Below are 21,796 nucleotides of genomic sequence, written 5' to 3'. Positions count from 1 at the left end.
AAAGCCTTTTTTTTTTTTTTTGCAACACCAAGCCCCTGAATCTATTTTTTTAGACCCTAACAACAATGTCAAAAAATCCAAATGAACATTTCTACAAAAAAAAGAAAAAGAGGGGGGGGGGGGGGGCGGGGAGAGAGGGCGGAGGGGGCGAGTTATTTCCCCCTTTTTTTGAGTCCCTCTGTTTTTTCTTTGCGATCGAAGACGGGGAGAGGAGGACACCAAGTGATTGTGCGCCTCTTCGAGAAGCTCGAGGCGGTAAATGCACTGAAAAGAATTAACAATGTCCTTCTACGACCATTTTCATAATGTCACAACACGAGACAACGCTCCGTCTACCCTACCCTTTTTGTGAGTCAGCTTTGTGCGACCACTTAGAAAATGGTAATAGTCATCCCTTCTTCTTCCTGTTTTGCCCCAGCAGGGCCCATCTTATCTCAAGCAGATATTTTTACAGATAAAACATAATGGTGGCTGACGTAGACTTGATATTCTGGGCTTGAGGAGAGAGTGAAATTCGTGAGTGGGGCCATAGCGCGGCTTAACTCTACCCTTTGCTGCCCTTGGCATCAGCGGACGTCTATCTGGAGAACACCGGAGTAAACTGCAGTCGGTTCGTGCTCCGTGCGTTTTTGAACGGCACCAAGAAAGGTACACACGGCAAACGTGCGTTTACATTTCCTTGTTTTAACCGACGTTCTAATTAATTGTTGTTATGAGTGTCCTTTTTCTTTTTATTACTTACATCTATATACTGGAAACTTTCTTTTATTGACCAACGTCTCAAGTGAGGCTCCAACTGTTCAGAACCAAGGAGAAGAATACCGAGCCAAACAAACGTATTTGATGGTGCGATGTGGGAAGATCAGAGGCGATCAATGGCAGATCAGCCGAATCGCTCCCAGCTCGTGTGTTCAAGACATGCAGCGCGCGCCCCTATTTCCCAAAGATGTGTGTCGTCGTCTTCGTAACAATATTTAATTATCCCCTTACTGTTACAACTATGTTTTGCTATTGATGACTTCCACAGCTTCGCGATTTAGACAATGGAGAATTTAGATCGGTCCGATGACTCCGATAACGCCGTCTTTGCGTATGCATCATATCGTTATCGCGGGTATCGGAGGTATCGGAAGGATCTACTAAATCTCTCGAATAGCAGGCAACGGCTGCAACGACGAAGCTTTGCTCTACATTCGAGGTAAATAGTACTTCCCTTGCTTCGCTGAAAAAGCTCAATGCAGAGCATGAAGCATTCGTGAGGAACAATATGGCACTCCCATCCAGTGCCTCACCTCAAATGGTGTTCAGCGTAGCAGTCGACATATTAGGGAGTTTTAGAATAGCGCTCGCTAAAGCTTTGCGTGCGCAAAGAATAGCGTCGTCGCCACTGCGCATGCTCCGAACGCAAACCAGATTTTGCACTTTGCGTGCGCAATTTTAGCGTGCGCTATTTCTCGGAAATAGCGTGCGTACGCAAAGATTCTTTGCGCTTCTCCAAGGAGGATTCGTGATGAGAAGTTGGCTAAAGCCAAGACGAGCACAGTTAAAAAAACATGGCGGCTTCCAGGATTATGTCGGCGGCTGCTTTGGCGGCGTCGTGAGTGCGACGTCGGCGGTATCCTCGCGACTGCAATTTTCAATACGGGACGACATTGTACTCGGTTTGGCAGCGATTACCGACAACTTGATGCTTGCGACGCGCGAACATTTCACGGCGAAGGTATGATGTGCGAAGGTCAGTACACGAGACCTCTCTTGCCGAGGCGACGCAAGCGGACACGACCGCTCATCCGCTGACGTCGCGTTCTCATGTTTAAACAAATTAAAATGCTACTCTGGACCAAAAAACTCGTTTTTTTCCAAAGTTACAGCATTTCGTGTGTAAAATAAAAATTTTTACTGTATCTTGGTGGCGTCGCAAGCGCGAGATGCTTGGGCTTTTGCGTCGCGGCGGAGAAACGCTATTCTAAAACTCTCTTGCGTCGCGTGCGCTCATACAAGCGCTAAATTTAGCGCTAGCGTGCGCTAAAATTGCGTACGTTATTCTAAAACTCCCTATTGAGTAAGAAACAACGCAAAATGCCTGACGAGACTTTCGAGGGCCAGCTGTTGCTCAAAATACTCAAGGTCATTAAATGGAACACGTTGCAAGAATAAGAACTTGAATAAACCTCTTCCCTTTGTTTCTTACTTGAGGACAATAATGTTAAAAGTAACGCCACGAAAGTAACGGATTACTTTTAGGGGTAACGGTCAGTTACTTCCCTGGGAGGGTAATTGTAATTGTAATAAATTACAATTTAGCCTCGAGTAATTGTAAATGTAATTCGTTACTATTTTTCAGTAACGTGTACAAGTCTGCTTTTGGGTGCCCTCTCATACTTTTTCTATTGTTGAAACTTTGCTTCTAGGGCCCAGTATATTGCTTTGTGTGAATGATATCCCTTTTTATTGTTATGCATATTTTATTTTCAAATTTTTTTTTTAGAAGGGTGAAATGACTGCAGTGTTGCATGTTTTGAATATTTACTATGTTTGTATTGCATACATAATGTTGTTTTTTGGTTAAATGTTCCCTGGCTTCACATAGATTTATTCCTTTGTTTCACATTAAAAGGTGCCAACAAGAAGCCTGCAAGATTGTTTCTGGCTCCAGAAAGTATAATTACTATAATTATTACAGTTTTATAGTCTAGTGCTTCAAAGAGACTCCCTTTCCATATTTCCATTTTCACAATGTTTCAAAAGTACAAGGCTGTTTTAAAAAAAGTTTTACGTATTTTTTAGTGGAACATATTTTCAATATAAAATGTATATCAGCCTTGAAAAATAAAAGAATAAAAACAATTGCCACCTGTATTCTTTATCTCCATTAGAGCCACTTTATATATACACAATATGGTTTTGGTTGTAATACAGTTATATGTGGAGCTTTCTACACTGCTGATATGAAATGCCCCTATGCTTGGAAAGTGCCAACCTATTGTTCTCACCAGAAGATTGAAAGATTTAAATTAATTTGATAGGGGTGTAGGAAATCTCCAAATGCAGCGCATAAAAAAAATTCGGCTATGCTTTTCTTTTTTAATCTTATTGTACTTTAATACTTGTTTTTACATAAATGCTTGAAATTTAGTTCAAGAGTGCTTTTTCTTGGTAGTCGAGCGGGACAGACTCGTGCCGCAGCAACAGAGGATTTGTTTGAAAGTATACATAGATTGCATGTGACATCATTCGCGACCAATGCCAGTATTTTATGTGCCTCGAGGGTTTGGTTAGCCGTGTTAGTTTCACACCGCAGAAGTTGTAGTTCAATAAAATCAGTAAGTAGAAATAATCGTCAGTACCCAGCAATGGCGACACTTGCAAGCTATACTATTCGCAACTTTCAGCGATGGTAGTACCGTGGTGTGAGAACTGCGCTCTCTAGCTCCTGAATAATTAGCATCAATTAGCATCACGTAAAAAAAGAAAAGAAAAAGTAAGGCTACGGTGCCTGGAGCGCGTCTTCGAAAGGTGTGTCCCATGTCCCATGCTGCCCATACATCAAAAGTGTCCCGAAGTCGGAAAAAAATGACGTCACAGGAGCCGGAGTGTCATGCTGTTGCATTTTGCGATCCTGGCTGTTGCTCGTAAAAATGCTAACAAGAAGCTCCGAGTAGCACAATCGAACGCGAGTGTAGCTGTCGTCACGGTGCGCCAACTTCTTGCTGTTGAAGATTTCCGCGGACGGCCGCATCTGGAGAGCGACCCACAGCAAAACAGGCGTCTGCCACATAGACCACAGCTGTTGGAACGCCACCAGGATTGCGACTGGCGACAGCATGACACTTCTATGACGTCCTCAGGCGGAAATTTAGAAACCACCTTTTTGGACGCGGTAAACACACTAGTCGGAGACGAGTTCCAGATGCCATAGGAAGGCTCTAATACTGCTCGTATATAGCAACACTAGAATTACTTACGCGTCGCAGACCCAGCATCGTACCGCTGTCTCGCGAGGATCATCCACGTAACTGTCATTTTGATGAGAAAGTTGCGAGCACGACCTACTCTTTACTTACGACCGCTACATCTCGAAACACTCCCGCACGTACCTCCCGGAGGGCCGAGTTTCAGCGGCGCCTCGTGGCACGGCCTGGAACTCGGGTTTCTTTTTTCCGTCTTTTCCGCGCTGCACCACGTTGTGTTTGCCTTTATGGTATGGTGTACTATCTATAGTATTGGCGGCGTGCGGGCACAGACCATAGCATCTGGTCTTGGCTGCGCAAACTAAAAAAAACAAACTAACTAATTAATGAATTTGACTTCTTCAGTATTTTTACATAGAGAAAAACATTTTACAGCGTGAACACACTTGGAACCAGGAAGCGCGATGAGCTGGCGCGAACCCACGAATAACAAAAGAACCCGGCGAGGTAGGAGGACCGAGTTTTTTTGCCGCTTAGTGAAAACGCCTCTTGCTAGGCGGCGCTAAAACTCGGCCCTGAGCCGGGAGAAACTCAGGGCACCACCATGTTTCAAAATGGGGTGCGCTTGGGCGAGGCCATAATCCGACTATGATGCCTTAGCAAGGCTTCGTAATCGGATTAGGACGCGTCCAAGCGCACCCCAGCGAGCAAGATGGCAGCGCCCTGAAGCCGAACTAGTAAACGTGTATAGGGAGCGCTCAGAGTCGTGGTTGCGAATACCGCGGTCCTGGGAAGTATTCGCACTCCTCGGAGGATGACGACTCAATAGTCCACCTCAAACGCGAGTCAGATTTGCTCTTCCCAAACAAACGGGATTAGAAATCCCCAAAAAATGCTACGAAGGTGCCCAAATACCAGTGTTGGACAAAACACTCGATAAAAGTATTCAAGTTAAGTTACTAAATACCCGCTTCATAAACTATTTAAAAAACTACTCAAGTTACTTTCACTGCAAAGTATCATGAGTAGAGTACAAATACTTAGAAATGTATCTCAATTACTTTTGAAGATACTTCCGTATTGCGTAAATTTTTCGACGTCAGACACAACGACAATTATATCAAATACCGTGGAAGCCAATACTGGCAACTCCCGCGGAAAACGGGCGAAAAGTGATTGCAGCGCCCCTGGCGAGCTCGGAGTCTCCGCTGGCAGTCAAATTCTCCGAAATGCATTGGTTTTGCCCAGAGCCGTTTATACTCAGTATAAACGGCTCTGGTTTTGCCTATCTCCGTGCGAGGTGACCAACGAAAAAAAAAATTGTCACGGACATTCGCTGCTTTGAAAGTTAAAAAATGGGTGCCAGCTCATGAGTGAAAGACATTCTCTTCGCGTGGGAAAGATGTTACAGCTTTCTGGGTGCAAATTCGGAGTTCTCCCGAAGAAAACATTCTGTCACAACTTATGTAAGCCAAGCAAAACACGAATGTATGCCTTCACGCTGTTTCGTGAAAAAGGGAAATGTACAAACATTTCAGAACATAGCTTCGTTTCAACTTTATTGTTCTTATCAGTCAATTCGTTTTGTCGTTGTAATTCCCATTTCTCATGAGTGTCTTGCTTATAACCGTTTTGTCGAACAGGAGACCTGGCTAATCTCGTTAAGATCGTCTCCGGATGAAGAAGCAGAAGTCAATTTCGAACCACGTACGTTACGGCGATGTCAGTATGCTCCGAAAGAAGGCGTTGTGCATATGCAAATCTGACGCGATTATAGATTAACAAAAGCGGAGTTACGAAAAAAGCAGACTTCTCGCGCTTGCAAAGAAAGAAGGGGAGAGCGTCGTAGCCCCGCGAAAAAAGATGATTTCAGTCACGTTATTTACAGTGCACAAATTCTGATTGTTAGCGCGGGGACGACCAACATCTTCTTCTTCGCTGCTTCTTTACTTCTACGATAAAGGCCGACACCCCGTTGAACCGTCTCCACTCTTTCCATTTTTGAGTCTTCTTTCTTTTATATTTTTGAGGCGACGCCACTCTGTAGCGTTATTTCGTATTTTTTGTTTGCTTTTTGCGTTTTTTTTTTTTGCCCGACGTGTAATCAATCGCGTATCCTTGCTTTGTTTGGCTTAGCTTTTACTCCCTTTCCTTCGCTTCGGCGCTTACTACCCCCGGTTCGTCTGCGCTAGGCCCGGGCATTTTGAGGGCCGTCTGCAACTTTGCTGTTGTTGTTGTTGTTGTTTTCTTCCACTGTCGTCTGCAATAACCTCCTATTTTTGCCTTCGATTGAGTTTCTAATTCAAAATCGTCATACGTGCTTTTTGATATTTAATAAATATATTAAGAAGTGTAAGCTCGTTACCCATTTTTATTCGAATTTTATTTGTGTACTCCGGCCGGCACGTCTGCTACGGGTCATCGTTTGTTGATCAACCGGCCGCATTCAAGAACAAGTTTGTGCGATGTGGTGCCTACCATTGCAAGAACAAGTTTGTGCGATGTGGTGGAAAATCTTTCTTCTGCTTCCTACGTCAACCTACGGACACCTACGTCAACAAGTACTTGAATGCACTTTTAAGCTGCTTCGTCAAGCGAGCGAACGAACAACCCGCCAAAGTCACTGGAAAAAGAAATTCGAAAGCAAAAAAAGGTTACTCACTGCTAGCACATATAGAAGGTTGCTGCCTGCGACCAAAACATTTCTGCGACTCTTTTTTACCGGGCAGTGTGAGCTGCACTACGTTATTTATTTCCCCTCTTTTGTTTTTAACTCGTACCTACGCCGCGAAAGCAAATTCTTGTATCTTGTCCTTGTGTATTTTCGGCGCCCTGAAAGTTATCATGAACCAACTAGCCCAGATTGCCATTCTAAAGCAAATAAAGAAATGTACAACAAGCAGCTGAAAAAAAAAAGGGTCACTTTCTTCTTCTTTCATTAGTTTCGTCTGTTGTTTCCGCTTTGTTTGTCGTGAACTCAACACCGGTGGCGACCACCAGCTATACATTTGCTGCTTTCCATTTTTCTTCCTTTTTTTTTCTATAGGCGCCGCAACAATCGTCGTCGTTGAAATAGTTTTTTGCTAGCTTCTTTGTTTTATTCGCCGTTGTTCGCTTCTCTTTCCCGTTTCTTCTTATTTTCGTCGGGAATGGCGACACCATTTTTTCTGCAAAGTTCAGTAAGTGTTTGCACGTTCATTTTTATCCTTACTTTTTGTTTTGTTTTTATGCTCCAGCAGCTCGTGCGCTTGCTCTGGTAATATTAACATGTCGTTTTTGCATGTTTTAACGATTACGACGTAGTTCGAGTAGCTAAACGCCTTTTTTCCGCTTCCCAGACGCGTTTCAAACGCGTGTGATCCCCTGAGAGGCGTTTGAGACCGCTAAATCAACTGCTCTATCTTTGTTTATGCGCGCGTTGTTATTCGATTGTCGTTGCAGTTGCGATCAGTGGATTCCACTTTGCAAGCAAACTGACCGTAATAAATTGTTTCTGCTATTAGGGTGACGATACGGGGCTTGTAAAGCTCGAGGACGTCGCGCAGCCTATACTTTTCCATTGCGACGACTGCTTCCGTAGACTCCGAGTCCGCTAGAGGCGCCACTGTCACGTTCGCCGCCGCTCCTATGTGTTTTCGGAGGAGTTTCCAGTATTGGCGAAGCTATATCGTATTTGATTATATGGTTGCGCAAACCTGGTTTACCCGAATGGTTTAACACGCAACAACACAAAACGGGGAAAAAGTATCGTAGGGCTATATTACGCAGTCCAGCTATAAGGAGCAGGATATTGTCACGAATGACAAATGATGAGGCGGCGAATAACTGAAGATACTCAACGTTTAATAGGGCGAACTTGTACCGAAAACCAAATCGAAGCACCTTTTGTACCCGCGTGGGTTTCTGGAACGGGATACGGCCCATTCGTCACATGTCGATTCGTCATAGGGCAACTGGTAACAGGCCCGTTCTTCACAGCGGAACATTGGTCATAGGGTGATTCGTCACGCTGGCAGTTCGTCACACAACAACTTCAAGATAGTTAAACGTTTTTTTTTTTCTATCTTGTTTTCTTAGGAAAGTTATGAAATTACGCTTAATTAAATCCGTACAAGGCCAGTGAGGTTGACTACGGGAAACAAAAGCATGTCCCAATGACCCCAAGTTAAGGCAGCATGCAGCCTTTAGCCTGCATGTTGTCTCATCGGGGTCACCTTTCTTACAAAAGACCTTCGAGAACATAAAGTTTACAATAAAGAAAAAAACACCGAACGCGATTCTTTTTTTTTTTTTTTTTTTGTGCCCTGTTTCAGGGCGTATTATGCCGGTTGCCCTCCGATTACAAAAATATCACGAGTCTCGATTTCTAAATGGAGGTTGTGGTGTTACTGCAATCTAGTTGAGTTTGGACTTGCTAGGGTTAGCCGCATCGCGTTGGCATCAGTCTGTGCCGTGTGTTTTTTTCTTCCTTTTTTGTTTTGGACTCGTTCGATCTGGGATCACCATGTAACGCGCTACTACGAAGCACCGTCTTTTACGGTGGTTGTTATGGATATAAAAGTACAGTTTTTCTATGACATCCAGTCGTTCGCTATCTGAGGAGTGGTCGCTCTAAGGCGCGCCATGGAATCAGAATAGTAAAAGACGGTGAACGCCAAGTGAGCGCGTCGGAACGTTAGGCCTCGCCACCTCGGTTCAGCTCGAACTCGAACGCGGGACGCCGCCACGGAAGCTTGGACGAGATGGACCCTTCGGACGGGGACTCGGCGGCTGGTCACGTGAGTGAGAACGCCATAAAGGATCAACCGCCACAAGACTCGAGACCGCGAAGAAAAAAAACGTTGTCGCAGAAGGCCTTGCTTAATTACGAAGCGAACCGGGACGAGCAACGTCAAAAGCTCGATTGCGTCTGGGAGCGCATCGCAAACGATCTTCGGGAAGTTGAACAGGCTACAAACGCCGAAACGCAGCAAGCGGCGACGGGCCGTATCCGAAAAGAGTACGGTCGTTACCAAGCGCTGTCGGAACGCTACGTGGCCTACTTGTCGGGGATCAACGCGGAACAAAGCCAGCTAGAGCTAGCCCTTCAGAAGACAACGGATCGCGACAGAGCTCGCGCGGTTCAGAAAGCCTTGATGGACACCGGAAAGACGCCCGACCGCGCCACGAAGTCTCGGGACTCGGAACACGCTAACTCGGAGCACTCGTCGAAGTCTGCCGGGCCACGACTTCACGGCTCGAGACGTTCTGGAGGGTCGACGCGTTCGGAACACTCGATTGCGACCACGACAAGCACGGCTGCAACGAGGGCACGCGCCGAGGCTGCAGCGGCGCGCACTCGTGCTTCTTTCACCAGAAAGGAAGTGGCCATGAAACTCGAAAGAGCAAGGCTCGAAGAAAAGGAGAAGAGTGCGGCTGCGGCTAACGAGCGCAGAAAAGCAGAACTAGACGCTGAGTTACAGATCCTACAGCTGGAAAGGGAAGCGGCTGCTATGGAAGTTCAAGCAGAAATCCTGCAAGCGGCTGCAGAACAGCACGGCGGGGAGCATCGCTCCGACCGAACCATCTCAGATGTATCAGAAGTCCGTGCTCAGCGCACTGTAGACTATGTGCACAACCAGGCGGCCGTCCACGATGGCTCAAACGAACTGCCTGCTGAGCAGGTTGCTCCAGAATTGAGTGGTGTGCTGAAATACCTAGTCCGTCGAGATTTGGTCAGCACAGGACTCGTCAAGTTTGATGATCACCCCGAGAATTACAGAGTATGGAAAGCCACATTCAAAAGTATGGTGCAAACTCTGGAAGTTACGGCAAATGAAGAGTTAGATCTTCTCGTGAACTGGCTGGGCCGTGAGTCTTCGGTCTATGCAAAGAGGCTGCGTTCAGTACATGTCGACAACCCCGCGGCGGGGTTAGAGATAGTCTGGGAAAGACTGGAGGACTGCTACGGGCGACCCGAAGTAATAGAAGATGCGCTCTTCAAGAGGATCGGAAGCTTTCCTAAATTCTCCGACAAAGACACTCACAAACTACGGGAACTGGGAGATCTGCTTCTGGAACTGGAAGCCGCAAAAGCTGATCCCCACTTGACAGGACTCGGCTATTTGGATACGGCAAGAGGGGTGAACCCCATCGCAGAGAAGTTGCCACACCGTCTCCAAGAGATGTGGATCTCGAAAGGCTCAAGGTACAAAGAAGATCATCACGTCTCTTTTCCCCCTTTCTCTTTCTTCTCGAAGTTTGTCCGAGACCAGGCCAGGATGCGGAACGACCCGAGCTTTGCTTTCGGCACAACGGGAAGCACCTTTCCGAGGTTCCCAAAGAATGAGAAGGTCACGTCAAGAGAAGGCTTCAGAAACACGCCCGTTTCAGTCCATGCGACCGACGTTACTCCAGGAGCCGTCGACCATTATTCGCCAGCCACAGCCGAGAGGATGGAGGACCCTAACAGACAGTGCCCGCTTCACAAGAAACCTCACCCTCTACGAAAGTGCCGTGTGTTCAGAGAGAAACCACTGCAAGAACGCAAGTCTCTGCTGAAACAATTTGGGATCTGCTTCAGGTGTTGCTCCTCTACAAACCACCTCGCAAGGGACTGTAAAGTTGTGATCAAGTGTGACGACTGTGACAGCACTGAACATACCAGAGCGCTTCACCCGGACAGTTCCAAACCTTTGTCTTCGAGCCTCGGACAGGATCCTGAAGACGACACCATTCATCACGGACTATCACCTGACGTATCTTCCAAGTGCACCGAGGTGTGTGGGGAAGGTTACGGTGGAAGGTCCTGTTCCAAGATTTGTTTGGTGAGTGTGTGTCACTCAAGCACACCTCAAAAGGCTGTGAGAATGTATGCCATCTTGGACGACCAAAGCAATAGGTCACTGGCAAGGACAGAATTCTTCAACCTCTTTGATGTCCAGGGAGAGAGTTCGCCATATACTCTCAAGACATGTGCTGGAACAGCAGAAACGACAGGAAGGAGAGCCTCTGGGTTTCTGGTTGCAAATATTGATGGCAGCGTGAAACTATCTCTCCCAACCCTAATTGAATGCAATCAGATGATCAACAACAGGAACGAGATTCCGACACCAGACGCTGCACGTCATCACCCACATCTAAAGGCTATAGAGAGCCTCATACCGCCATTGGATACGGAAGCTCAGATTCTGCTTCTACTGGGAAGAGACATCCTGAGAGTCCACAAGGTGCGTCAGCAGTGCAATGGGCCTCCTGATGCGCCCTTCGCTCAACGACTAGACCTAGGATGGGTGATCATAGGAGACGTCTGCCTAGGTCGCACACGCAAGCCGGACTGTGTCACCAACTTCAAGACAAATGTGCTCGAAAATGGACGACCCTCCCTTTTTGAACCATGCCGCAACCATTTTCTCGTCAAGGAGAAATTCACTGATCCCGTCAATCCAACCCAGCATGTACCACCTACCCAAGGTGTACCCATCAAAGACTACTCCGTCGAAGAAACGACAGACACGTTGTTCCAGACGACAAAGGACGATGACCAACCAGCTCCATCGGTGGAGGACAGAAAATTCCTAAACATCATGGACAATGAAGTCTTCAAAGATGAGTCATGCAGTTGGGTAGCCCCTCTTCCTTTCCGCGTGCCAAGACCTCGGCTTCCTAATAATAAGGAGCTTGCACAGTCTCGTCTTGCATCACTGCGACGCACACTGCAGAAGCGACCAGAGATGAAGGAGCATTTTGCGACATTCATGAACAAGATGTTCAGGAATGGCCACGCAGAAGAAGCCCCACCGCTAAGAGAAGAAGAGGAATGCTGGTATCTTCCAATCTTTGGTGTGTATCACCCACGCAAACCAGGCGAAACCAGGGTCGTGTTCGACTCAAGTGCTCAGTTCAAGGGAACTTCTCTGAACAATGTTCTTCTCACAGGACCAGACTTGACCAACAACCTGCTGGGCGTCCTGATTCGTTTTAGGAAAGACTGCTTCGCTGTCACAGTGGACATTCAGCAGATGTTCTACTGCTTCCTGGTACGAGAAGACCATCGAAACTACCTGAGGTTCTTGTGGTTTCGCAACAATGACATCCACGACAAAGTGGTGGAATATCGGATGAGAGTGCATGTCTTTGGTAACAGTCCATCACCAGCAGTGGCTACATATGGACTCCGGAAGACAGCACAGGAAGGAGAGGAAGAATTCGGCAAAGATGCCAGGGAGTTCGTCGAAAAGAACTTCTACGTAGACGACGGGTTGAAGTCTCTCCCTACGGCAGATGGTGTCATCGACCTGGTGAAACGCACGCAACAAATGTTGGCAGTTTGTAACCTAAGGCTTCACAAGATAGTATCAAACAGCAGCAGAGTGATGGAAGCTTTCCCCAAGGAGGACCACACAAAAGATCTAAGGGAACTCGACCTGAGTCACGACATTCCACCAATCCAACGCAGTCTTGGAATTTGCTGGGACGTAAAGAAGGACGTCTTCACCTTCAGGGTTCCAGTTCAGGACACACCATTCACCCGGCGTGGTGTCTTGTCAATGGTGAACAGCGTGTACGACCCATTTGGATTCGTGGCTCCAGTTACCATACAAGGGAAGTCTCTCCTACGAGAACTCGTCACAGAAACCTGCGAGTGGGATTCCCCACTTCCTGAAAACAAGAGGAAAGAGTGGGAGAACTGGAAGGATTCCCTTCAGGCTTTCGAGCAGCTAGAAGTGCCTCGCACTTATGCGGCCGTTTCACTTAGCACAGCTCAGCAGAAGGAAGTGCACATCTTCTCAGACGCCTCGACCAAGGCTGTAGCAGCTGTGGCGTATCTGAGAGCCACAGACTCGGATGGTGCGTGTCATGTCGGCTTTATAATGGGCAAGGCTAAGCTAGCACCGCGTCCACAACACACCATTCCAAGGCTCGAACTGTGCGGTGCGGTGCTGGCTGTGGAGCTGGCAGAGCTCATTCAGAAAGAAATAGACACACAACTAGATGTGGTGCATTTCTACACCGACAGCAAGGTGGTTTTGGGCTACATACACAACCAAACAAGAAGATTTTACGTGTATGTCGGCAACAGGGTCGAACGCATCAGAAAATCTACACAACCAGAACAATGGCATTACGTTCGGACCGATGCAAATCCTGCAGATCTTGCTACAAGATTCGTGCCCGCAGCCCGGCTACAGGAGACGGCTTGGCTGACTGGTCCAGAGTTCTTAAATCGTCAAGAAGAGTCTTCATGCGTCTTGCAGAACGAGTTTGAGCTGATGGACCCAAACACTGATGCCGAAATCCGGCCCGAAGCAAGCGTCTCAGCCACCAGTGTGACCACAAATGGACTCGGGACTAATGGTTTCAGTCGTTTTTCAAGCTGGCCTAGACTGATGCGTGCAGTGGCATACCTCATACGTGCTGCTGGCAACTTTCGGTGCCCTTCTCGAGCCGACGAAGCTGACCTGCCACGTGGCTGCCTTCAAGCAGGACAGCTATCTGTCGAGCATTTGTCTCTTGCAAAGAATCTCGTCATTCGCTCCGTCCAACTAGAAGCATATGCAAATGAGCTCGAGTGTTTGTCACAGGGGAAAGGAGTCCAGAAATCAAGTCCACTTTGGAAACTGGATCCTCGTATTGATGACAAGGGCTTGCTGAGAGTCGGTGGTCGCCTCAACAACGCACAGCTGAGTCAAGAGGAGCGGAGACCTCTAATCATACCTGGTAAACACCACGTCGCCTTGCTGCTTGTAAGGTACTACCATGAGCAGATCAAGCACCAAGGTCGACACATTACTGAGGGAGCAATCAGATCCGCAGGTTTCTGGATCATCGGAGCAAAACGCTGCATAGCGTCGTACATACACGGGTGCGTCATGTGCTGCAGACTGCGAGGAAGACAGCTGGACCAGAAGATGGCAGACTTGCCAGTTGATCGACTCAGTACAGAACCCGCATTCACATATGTGGGGGTTGACGTTTTTGGACCATGGAACGTGACTGCACGTCGAACTAGAGGTGGAGAAGCCAGCAGCAAACGGTGGGCTGTGCTGTTTACGTGCATGAGCATTCGGGCGGTCCACATTGAAGTCATAGAGTCCATGGATGCTTCAAGTTTTATTAACGCTCTCAGGAGATTTTTCGCACTCAGAGGACCTGCGAAACAGCTGCGATCCGACTGTGGAACCAATTTCGTCGGAGCATGTTCAGAGCTCAACCTGAGAACTAGTGGTCTCGACAACGACAAAGTACAAGCATTCCTTTCAAGCCAAAATTGCAGTTGGGTGTTCAACCCTCCTCATTCTTCCCACTTTGGAGGAGCTTGGGAGCGGATGATCGGAATCGCACGTCGTATTTTGGATTCCATGTTGTTGGAACACGGACCGAGCCGTCTCAGCCATGAAGTTCTGGTGACATTTTTGGCAGAAGTTTCAGCAATCATAAATGCTAGACCTCTTGTTCCTGTTTCGATGGATCCGGAATGCTGGGACATCTTGTCTCCGTCTACACTCCTTACCCAGAAGGTTGGTGGAGACACGTTACCACCCAGCGAGTTCAACGTCAAGGATCTCTACAGAAGTCAGTGGCGTCAAGTGCAGTGGTTGGCAGACTCCTTTTGGCACCGTTGGCGACGTGAGTTCCTGACAACGCTTCAGAGCCGTCGCAAGTGGCAGGATAGCCGTCGAGACCTCAAGGAGGGTGACATTGTGCTCCTAAGGGACAAACAGGTTCACCGCAACGAGTGGCCTATGGGTGTGATTGTGAACACTTTCCCGAGTGCGGACGGAAAGGTACGGAAAGTCGAAATCAAGACGGTGACCAGAGGAGAACTAAAAACTTTCCGACGGCCAGTCACTGAGACTGTCCTTCTCATCTCAAAAGAAGACTGATCCAAAACTTCAGTGCGTGTCCAGTTTGTAAACTTTGCGTTATGGTGTCATAGTGGTATCTCGTGATACCAGACGGGGAGTGTGGTGTTACTGCAATCTAGTTGAGTTTGGACTTGCTAGGGTTAGCCGCATCGCGTTGGCATCAGTCTGTGCCGTGTGTTTTTTTTTTCCTTTTTTGTTTTGGACTCGTTCGATCTGGGATCACCATGTAACGCGCTACTACGAAGCACCGTCTTTTACGGTGGTTGTTATGGATATAAAAGTACAGTTTTTCTATGACATCCAGTCGTTCGCTATCTGAGGAGTGGTCGCTCTAAGGCGCGCCATGGAATCAGAATAGAGGTAGTTACTACTAAGAGAGGTGGCGATATGCTTCTTCACGAAGGACATTCATTAAGGTTTACGAAACTACGTTGTATTGGGCCTGCCGGCGAAGAGCAGTTTGTAAAATTAAAATAGTCACCGATCACGCCAAGACTCGTGTAATCTCTTATTCAGGAGACCATACGCATGCATTTACAAAACCAAGATAAACGTGCTTCGGTTCGTCATGAGATGATGGAAAAAGCTGGTATGTACCAAAATCTGTTCCTGCTCTTGTATTCTCAAAACAAGGTCATTAATGTCCTTTATTCCAGTGGTAGGCCGTCTATCACCACACCAAATGCTTCTGGCTGCGGTTGCCTGTGTCAGTGACGACACTTCTTTGCAAATTCCCGCATCACCAACACTCCGGCGCACCATCCGCAAACATAGGCAGCGGCCGAATTTCGAGTACAGCGTATCGTCTTGCAGAGCCGACATACGATCGAATGCCCACAGAGTTCAAAGTAAAGTGTATTGCAGCGAAAAATCACAGTGCGCGACATATTATGAAAATAATGACAGTTTTATTTGCATGCAGACCACAGCCAAAAAAAGACTCCTTTCTCCTCCACGATAGCGGAGAGGGAGACGGCGAAAGAATCCTGATCTTTGCTACCGAGCGCAACTTGAGCTCTCTGGCTCACGCGACTACGTGGTTCGCGGACGGGACCTTGAAAGTGACCCCGACACAGTTCTACTATACTCCGTTCCACCTTCAGTCCGAGCGCAGTGGACGCCACGAGCTATCCCAGCCGATCAGCGCCGGGAGAAAATCGCGTGACCTGCCGGTTGGGCGGAGCGACACAGGGAGCTCAAGGTCACATGACACTCTCTCAACGCTGGATTGGCTGGGATGGCTCCTAGCGTCCGCTGCGCTCGGACTGAAGGTGAAACAGAGTATAACTGTACACTGAGCATGCCACAGTCAACGGCGTGGTAAAGCCAATGGTTTACTGCTTGCTCCCCAACAAATCTGAAGCTACCTACAAAAGGTGAGCATTCAAGAGCTCTGATAAACGTATAAAACGAAACGCTCGGTGGTCCTATTATTGGATATGTGTTTAAACACTTCAAAATATGTTCGCTCGTTTTAAGGTTTTTCGACGTCGTTCTGAGTCACATGGGGTGCCAACTGCCTTGAGGTGGCTTACACGGACCTCAAGATAGCGGCCATCAACGATACAGGGAGGTTTTTTTCAGTTCAGACAATTCAGATGACGAGTTTGCTGTTCTGGTATCCGGCATTCTATCTATACGTCTTATTGTTGTCTTCAGGTAAGCCAATTGGTTACTTTATTTCTTGTTGATTTTCAAATTGGAACGCATCCAGCATTGGCCTTCTTGCCAATCGCCGACATTCCCGAGGCCTTCAAGGAACTTCTCGAGATTTTCCCCACCGATGCCTTACTCGTGGCGGACTACTTCGAGGACGTGTATATCGGGAGACCCCGTCGAAACGGCTTGTCGTCGGCCACCTCCCCTCCTCTGGTTTGGTCAGTCATAGAATCAACACTAGCAGAAAGGCCAACAAGGACGAACAACAGCATCGAAGCGTGGCTCCGGGGACTGCACGTAAAAACTGACCCAATCCTCTGAGAACTTGGACGCTTTCTGTAGTACATTTTTGCATTTGTGGCTCAAAATTTCAGTACGGTGCCCACTCAAAAAGCTTTCTCCACGAGTGTGTGTGTTTTTCTTTTTATCCTTGACAGAGATGAAGCTGGCTCAAGCAGAGGGCGACACGACATCTTCGACGGTGTCCAAGAAACACGACGACAGCAAACGGCGTCTTCAAATCATTGTGAGCCGCTACAATGGTCGCAATCGTCTAGAAACCCTGAGGGTGGCAGCTCGGAATATCACTTTTTAATTTTTTTTATTTCGCTCAATAAATCTGTTGTTTTCTAAGTACAACGATGACTTGTTTGGATGTTCCCTCTCTTTAGTAAAATTAATTATACCGTACTAATCTTTATTGCTTGCACAGCCAGGTGAATATATGTTGGGCAAATTCAAATATCCGGTTCGCACAGTGACAAACGTTCCTAGGGACAAATTCCCCTATGACGAATGTTCCGCTGTGACGAACGGGCCTATTACAAGTTGGCCTATGACAAATGCGCACATGACAAACGGGCCTACACCCTTCTGGAACATTCGGCTTGGAATGTTGAGCGCGTAGAATAATCGCAACTCGATCAGACGACAAGGTTTTCGAAGTAACGAGAATGTCAAGTCGAGAGATTAAATAAAGGAGTCCGCACCCTGGAATTTAACCGGGAGCCTCCACGCGAGAGCCAAGCGTGGTGGCTCTCGCGCGCGTGGCAATATCACTGATACATGTTAAGAAAAAAACATTTCTGGGACAACCAGAAGGGGAGGAGATCAGACCGTGGCACCCCAAGTGGTTAACTTTAGGACTACACGGATAGGGACTGCGAATACAATGACTCAGCGCTCGGTGACATAACCGAACGCGGCCTCAGCGTTCGGCTGGATTCGGAGTTCATGTTCTCCGGTGAGTGGGAAGAGGGTCTTTTTTGTTACCACTCCGGCCTGCATGAACAATGCAGCATGCAAGGTGCCCAGCTCAGCACAAAAGCCCAAGTGAGTCAAGCTCGCATCCTCTGACGACTGCTTTCGGGAGAGATCCGGCACTTAACGTCTCTTCGTTTATTGTTAGTATTTGTACTCCGTCACTTATTGCTGTCGCGATCACTGTCTGTAAGCGAACATTGATAAGCAGAGAACAGGAGAGGAAATGGACAACGAGCTAGATGACCTCTCCAAATGGTAACAAAGCGTACCCAAACGTTGAGTGCCTTTTTGAACAACACATACTTGAAGAAGGTGCAACCACAACCGTGGCTATTAACGTCTCTTCGTTAATTGTTAGTATTTGTACATTGCACTGTGCCCCACGCTCTATTAAAGAAGATGACGTGAACATGCCGACAAGGCCTGTGGTTACGTGCAAAGGCCTTGTGTTAGTTATACACCGAGGTGTGGGGGCAACAAACGGGTCAGAGCTCCTCGCCAATAGTGACATCACTGAATATGACGTCCTGCGGCGCAGGGCGTTATATCATACGCGAACTTGGGATACGGAAATGAGTGAATGGATTACAAAGAGAACCCACATAATAGCCACGGCAGTGGTTGCACCTTCTTCAAGTATGTGTTGTTCAAAAAGGCACTCAACGTTTGGGTACGCTTTGTTACCATTTGGAGAGGTCATCTAGCTCGTTGTCCATTTCCTCTCCTGTTCTCTGCTTATCAATGTTCGTTTACAGGCAGTGATCGCGACAGCAATAAGTGACGGACTGACCACAAAAAGAAAATAAACAACAGAAAACCTTGAAATTTTGCGTAGCAGGGTCAAATATACAAAAAGCAAAACAAATTAATTTTTGTCCGCCTATCATTTTTTTTTAACTTATTATTTTTTTGACACTCAAGTCTTCAATGTTGTGGTAAGTCGTTTCCCGGTCTGCGTCGCGCCACAGTGTGGCAATCTTTACTTCCGTAAAAACCACCCCATTTGTTTGAGGATTTTTTGGCGGAAACTTTAGAAAACAAGAGGCGCCTTCGTGAAGGCGAGGGGAAAACCTTCATTGTACGAACTTTGGGTTGAAATATGAGTCACAGTCGGCAAAAAAGCGATGTTTTCGCGAGCTCAGTCAAAGTCACCGTAGCAAATTGTAGCTAGCAACAGGATTTGGTTGCTCGAAAGATTTTTCATGTTTACTCGTACCACGCCCACGCCATTTCATAACGAAAAAGTCGGAAACGGCGGAATGTCAAAAATGTATTTCAGATAATGAGATCAAGATACTCAGAAATGTAATTAAAGTAGAGTATCAAATACTCTAGATCCAAAGTATTTGCAAGATACCAAGACACTTCAAAAAGTATTTGAAATACAGTATCTTGAGTAGAGTATTTGAGATAGGCACAAGTCTGCCAAATACCGTGGTCAAATGAGTCGGACAAGCCTTGTGAACGCGTTGTGTTCTAGCCACTCGAGTTTCGAACCCGGATGTCCCTATTAGCGGCGAGAAGTTATGGTGGCGCCCTCTTACGGTTCCCCCTTGTGACGTCATTACCTTGCAAATAACAAGTTTGATGCCGTTTGTAAATAGCATGGTGGAAGCTTGAAATTATTGCGCTCTCGAAGGAACACTGCCAACACCGTCGAAATTAAAGTTCTTCCATTCCTCTTATTTCCGTCGATAATAAATCCTTTTCCGACGTCATAGTCCGCGTTGGACCAATCGTGGAAGGCCGACCACAGCGACACTTTCGGTCGCGCTCGTCGCCGATAGGCGGCAGCACATACGCGTATTTGGTAAAGCCCCTCTCTCCTGGGAAAAGTGGCTCCATTCATTGTTGTGGAAATGCTCGAGACACGTGCCGCGCGCCACTCCTGGGTAGAACATGGCGTCTGAAATCTAGCTCACTGAAGCTTAGTGCTGAACTGTGTCGCCATGATCTTCCCAAAGGTTGCACTTTGCACGTGCCTCGTGCATCGACGCACCTTGCGCTACTTTTAAAACATGAAGGGCTTCCACCGTGGTACTTGGTAAGGTGCATACACGTATGTCTGTCTCAGGATAAAAATATATCATTTGTGGCACTGAGCGGGCCAGCGCATACGCGCTGGCGCACTCAGTGCGTAACTTATGCTTAAAACAGTTACGCGATTGCCATTTTATGAAAACTGGCTACGCGCTCGCGAAGGCTACGCACTCGAGCGGAGTGACACCGAATTGAGCGCACTTCAAGGTACATTAAACAAAACGAAACAAAAAAAAATAAAAACGATTGAGAGGAAAAATAGCTTCGATGTCACTCGCCACTCAAGCAAAAGCGCGTATGTCTATGAAGGCACTGCACAATTTGGAAAAAGGTTCATTCAGCTATGGTGGTGTAATTCAGCTAATCTTCGTCCCATTCGAATATGGTCCGCAAAAAGAATACACACGCGAGACGGTGGTTTTGACTGGCGCTCCCGTTGCATGGGCGCTCGCGCAGCCGAGGCAAGATTAAAATCATGAAGCTCGCGCAGTAAGTCTTTTTGATTAGTCCACGTTAGGGTGAGGCGAAGTATAATCGTAAAGCGCCCGTGACGGTCAAATATTGCAATCATCATTTCAATCGGGTTGTGATACTCAAAAACAACTCACGAGACGCGTCTCTACCAATCATTCCATTCAACTCCGCTTTCCTCGCCATATTGGCAACAACGTTCCTTTGTTTCTGAGAACTACGCTACATGCCAAGTTATCCAGCGGCGTTATTATCAGCGTGGACGCGTCCGAGCAGTCTAGACTTGCGGGTATCCACGGCGACAGAGCCAGTGCTTATGGCCCAAGAAGGACCCCAGCCTGTGCTTTCCCAGCCGTGGAAGAAGAACGTCATCAAGCAGGCCCTGCTAGTGTTACTGCTTCTGAACGGTCAAAGCAGAGCAGGTGAGCACCGAGACTGCTGTCGAATGCTAGAAACGTGCGCCGGGATGGTTTACACGAGGCTGCCAACGTGACTCTCCTGAGTTTTTTTTTTTTTTTTAGCGATATTGCAGTGCCAGGTTATTCACCCACGTTTCCGCGCATGACTCAACACATTTTTGTTTTACTTGAGGCGATCTAAGCTTTGTCGTTCTTAACGTTCCCACTACATTCAAATATGCTGTTGGTTCTCTAAAGGTCGAAGCAGTTCACTAATTAAACCAAATGGAGGCTGATACTCTGTTTCATTTTATGATGTAGCGCAGAAAAGGCTACAAGCGCGAGCTCCTTGCTTTGGGGCACATCTCGGCGGCACAAGCTCTCGTGCATTAAGAGCAGCAGCCAAGCCAACGAGCTCGCGCTTCTAGCCTTCGCTGCGGTACAACATAAGGTGAAACGGAGTATAGCTGTAGACATCGGGCCCCAATGGAACGCAAATGGCGCTCGCGGCCGTCGATACTTGCTGCGCCGCCTGTTACCCCCTGACAACTCACGAAATATCCGAATGGACAAGGCGACTAAGAAAGTGTATTCATCGGAGCAGGAAGATTTCTTATCATAGTTAATTCGTCTGGATTAGGATCTCCAAACCCCGGCCCGAGGAAGTCTTTCGACCCCCCGCGGCTCGCCGCGGTCCTTCCAATGAAGCCCGGCCGCTGCTCGCTTCCAAATCCCCCTGCCACTGTCGTAAAAAGATGTGCGCCTAATAAGCGACGCGCTCCAAATGCGCAAGTGTAGATACCACAAAGAAGCAGAAAAAACTGCACCGTATGGGCCTCTCTCGCCATAACTGAACACTCTCATCATCAGCATCATTATGCTAGGGATGCTTACTGGTTTTTGTACGTGTAACTATGTTAAAATTCCTTCGTGTTGTGTCAGCGATGTGTCAGCATTTGATTTATCATTCTCATTAGCATCGTGCAATGCCCGAAGGTGTCGAAGTATCTATATCTTTTCACTTACGCCTGCTGAGTTTTCGTGGTCGAAATTGTTGCGTAATGTCATAGTCTGCTACATAGTACATTTTATATGTAAACATACGGTTTCATCCAACTTTGGGTTACTTTAATATCTGCTCTGACATTCATTCCTGCGTCTAAAATCTAATCTAGGTATATTTGTTTAGAGTTTCCTTATTTATGAT

The 21,796-nt window shown here is 47.3% G+C and overlaps 1 protein-coding gene across 1 annotated transcript; it reads left to right on the top strand.

Annotated features, from left to right (window-relative positions):
- Positions 1-8,653: 8,653 nt before the first annotated feature.
- LOC120838398 lies at positions 8,654-14,776 on the top strand. Its single transcript, XM_040208313.1, has one exon. It carries the CDS (start codon positions 8,654-8,656, stop codon positions 14,774-14,776), a length of 6,123 nt encoding a protein of 2,040 aa, XP_040064247.1.
- The last annotated feature ends 7,020 nt before the right edge of the window (positions 14,777-21,796 follow it).

Source organism: Ixodes scapularis, unplaced genomic scaffold (assembly GCF_016920785.2).
Source record: "Ixodes scapularis isolate PalLabHiFi unplaced genomic scaffold, ASM1692078v2 PGA_scaffold0__279_contigs__length_252992795, whole genome shotgun sequence".
Lineage (NCBI taxonomy): Eukaryota > Metazoa > Arthropoda > Arachnida > Ixodida > Ixodidae > Ixodes > Ixodes scapularis.
The sequence above is the reverse complement of the archived record's forward strand: the minus strand, read 5'-3'. Positions and strand labels throughout refer to the sequence as shown.

What these genes read in the sequence shown, in the direction of transcription:
- LOC120838398 (XM_040208313.1), top strand. Translation starts at nt 8,654, where the DNA reads ATGGACCCTTCGGACGGGGACTCGGCGGCTGGTCACGTGAGTGAGAAC.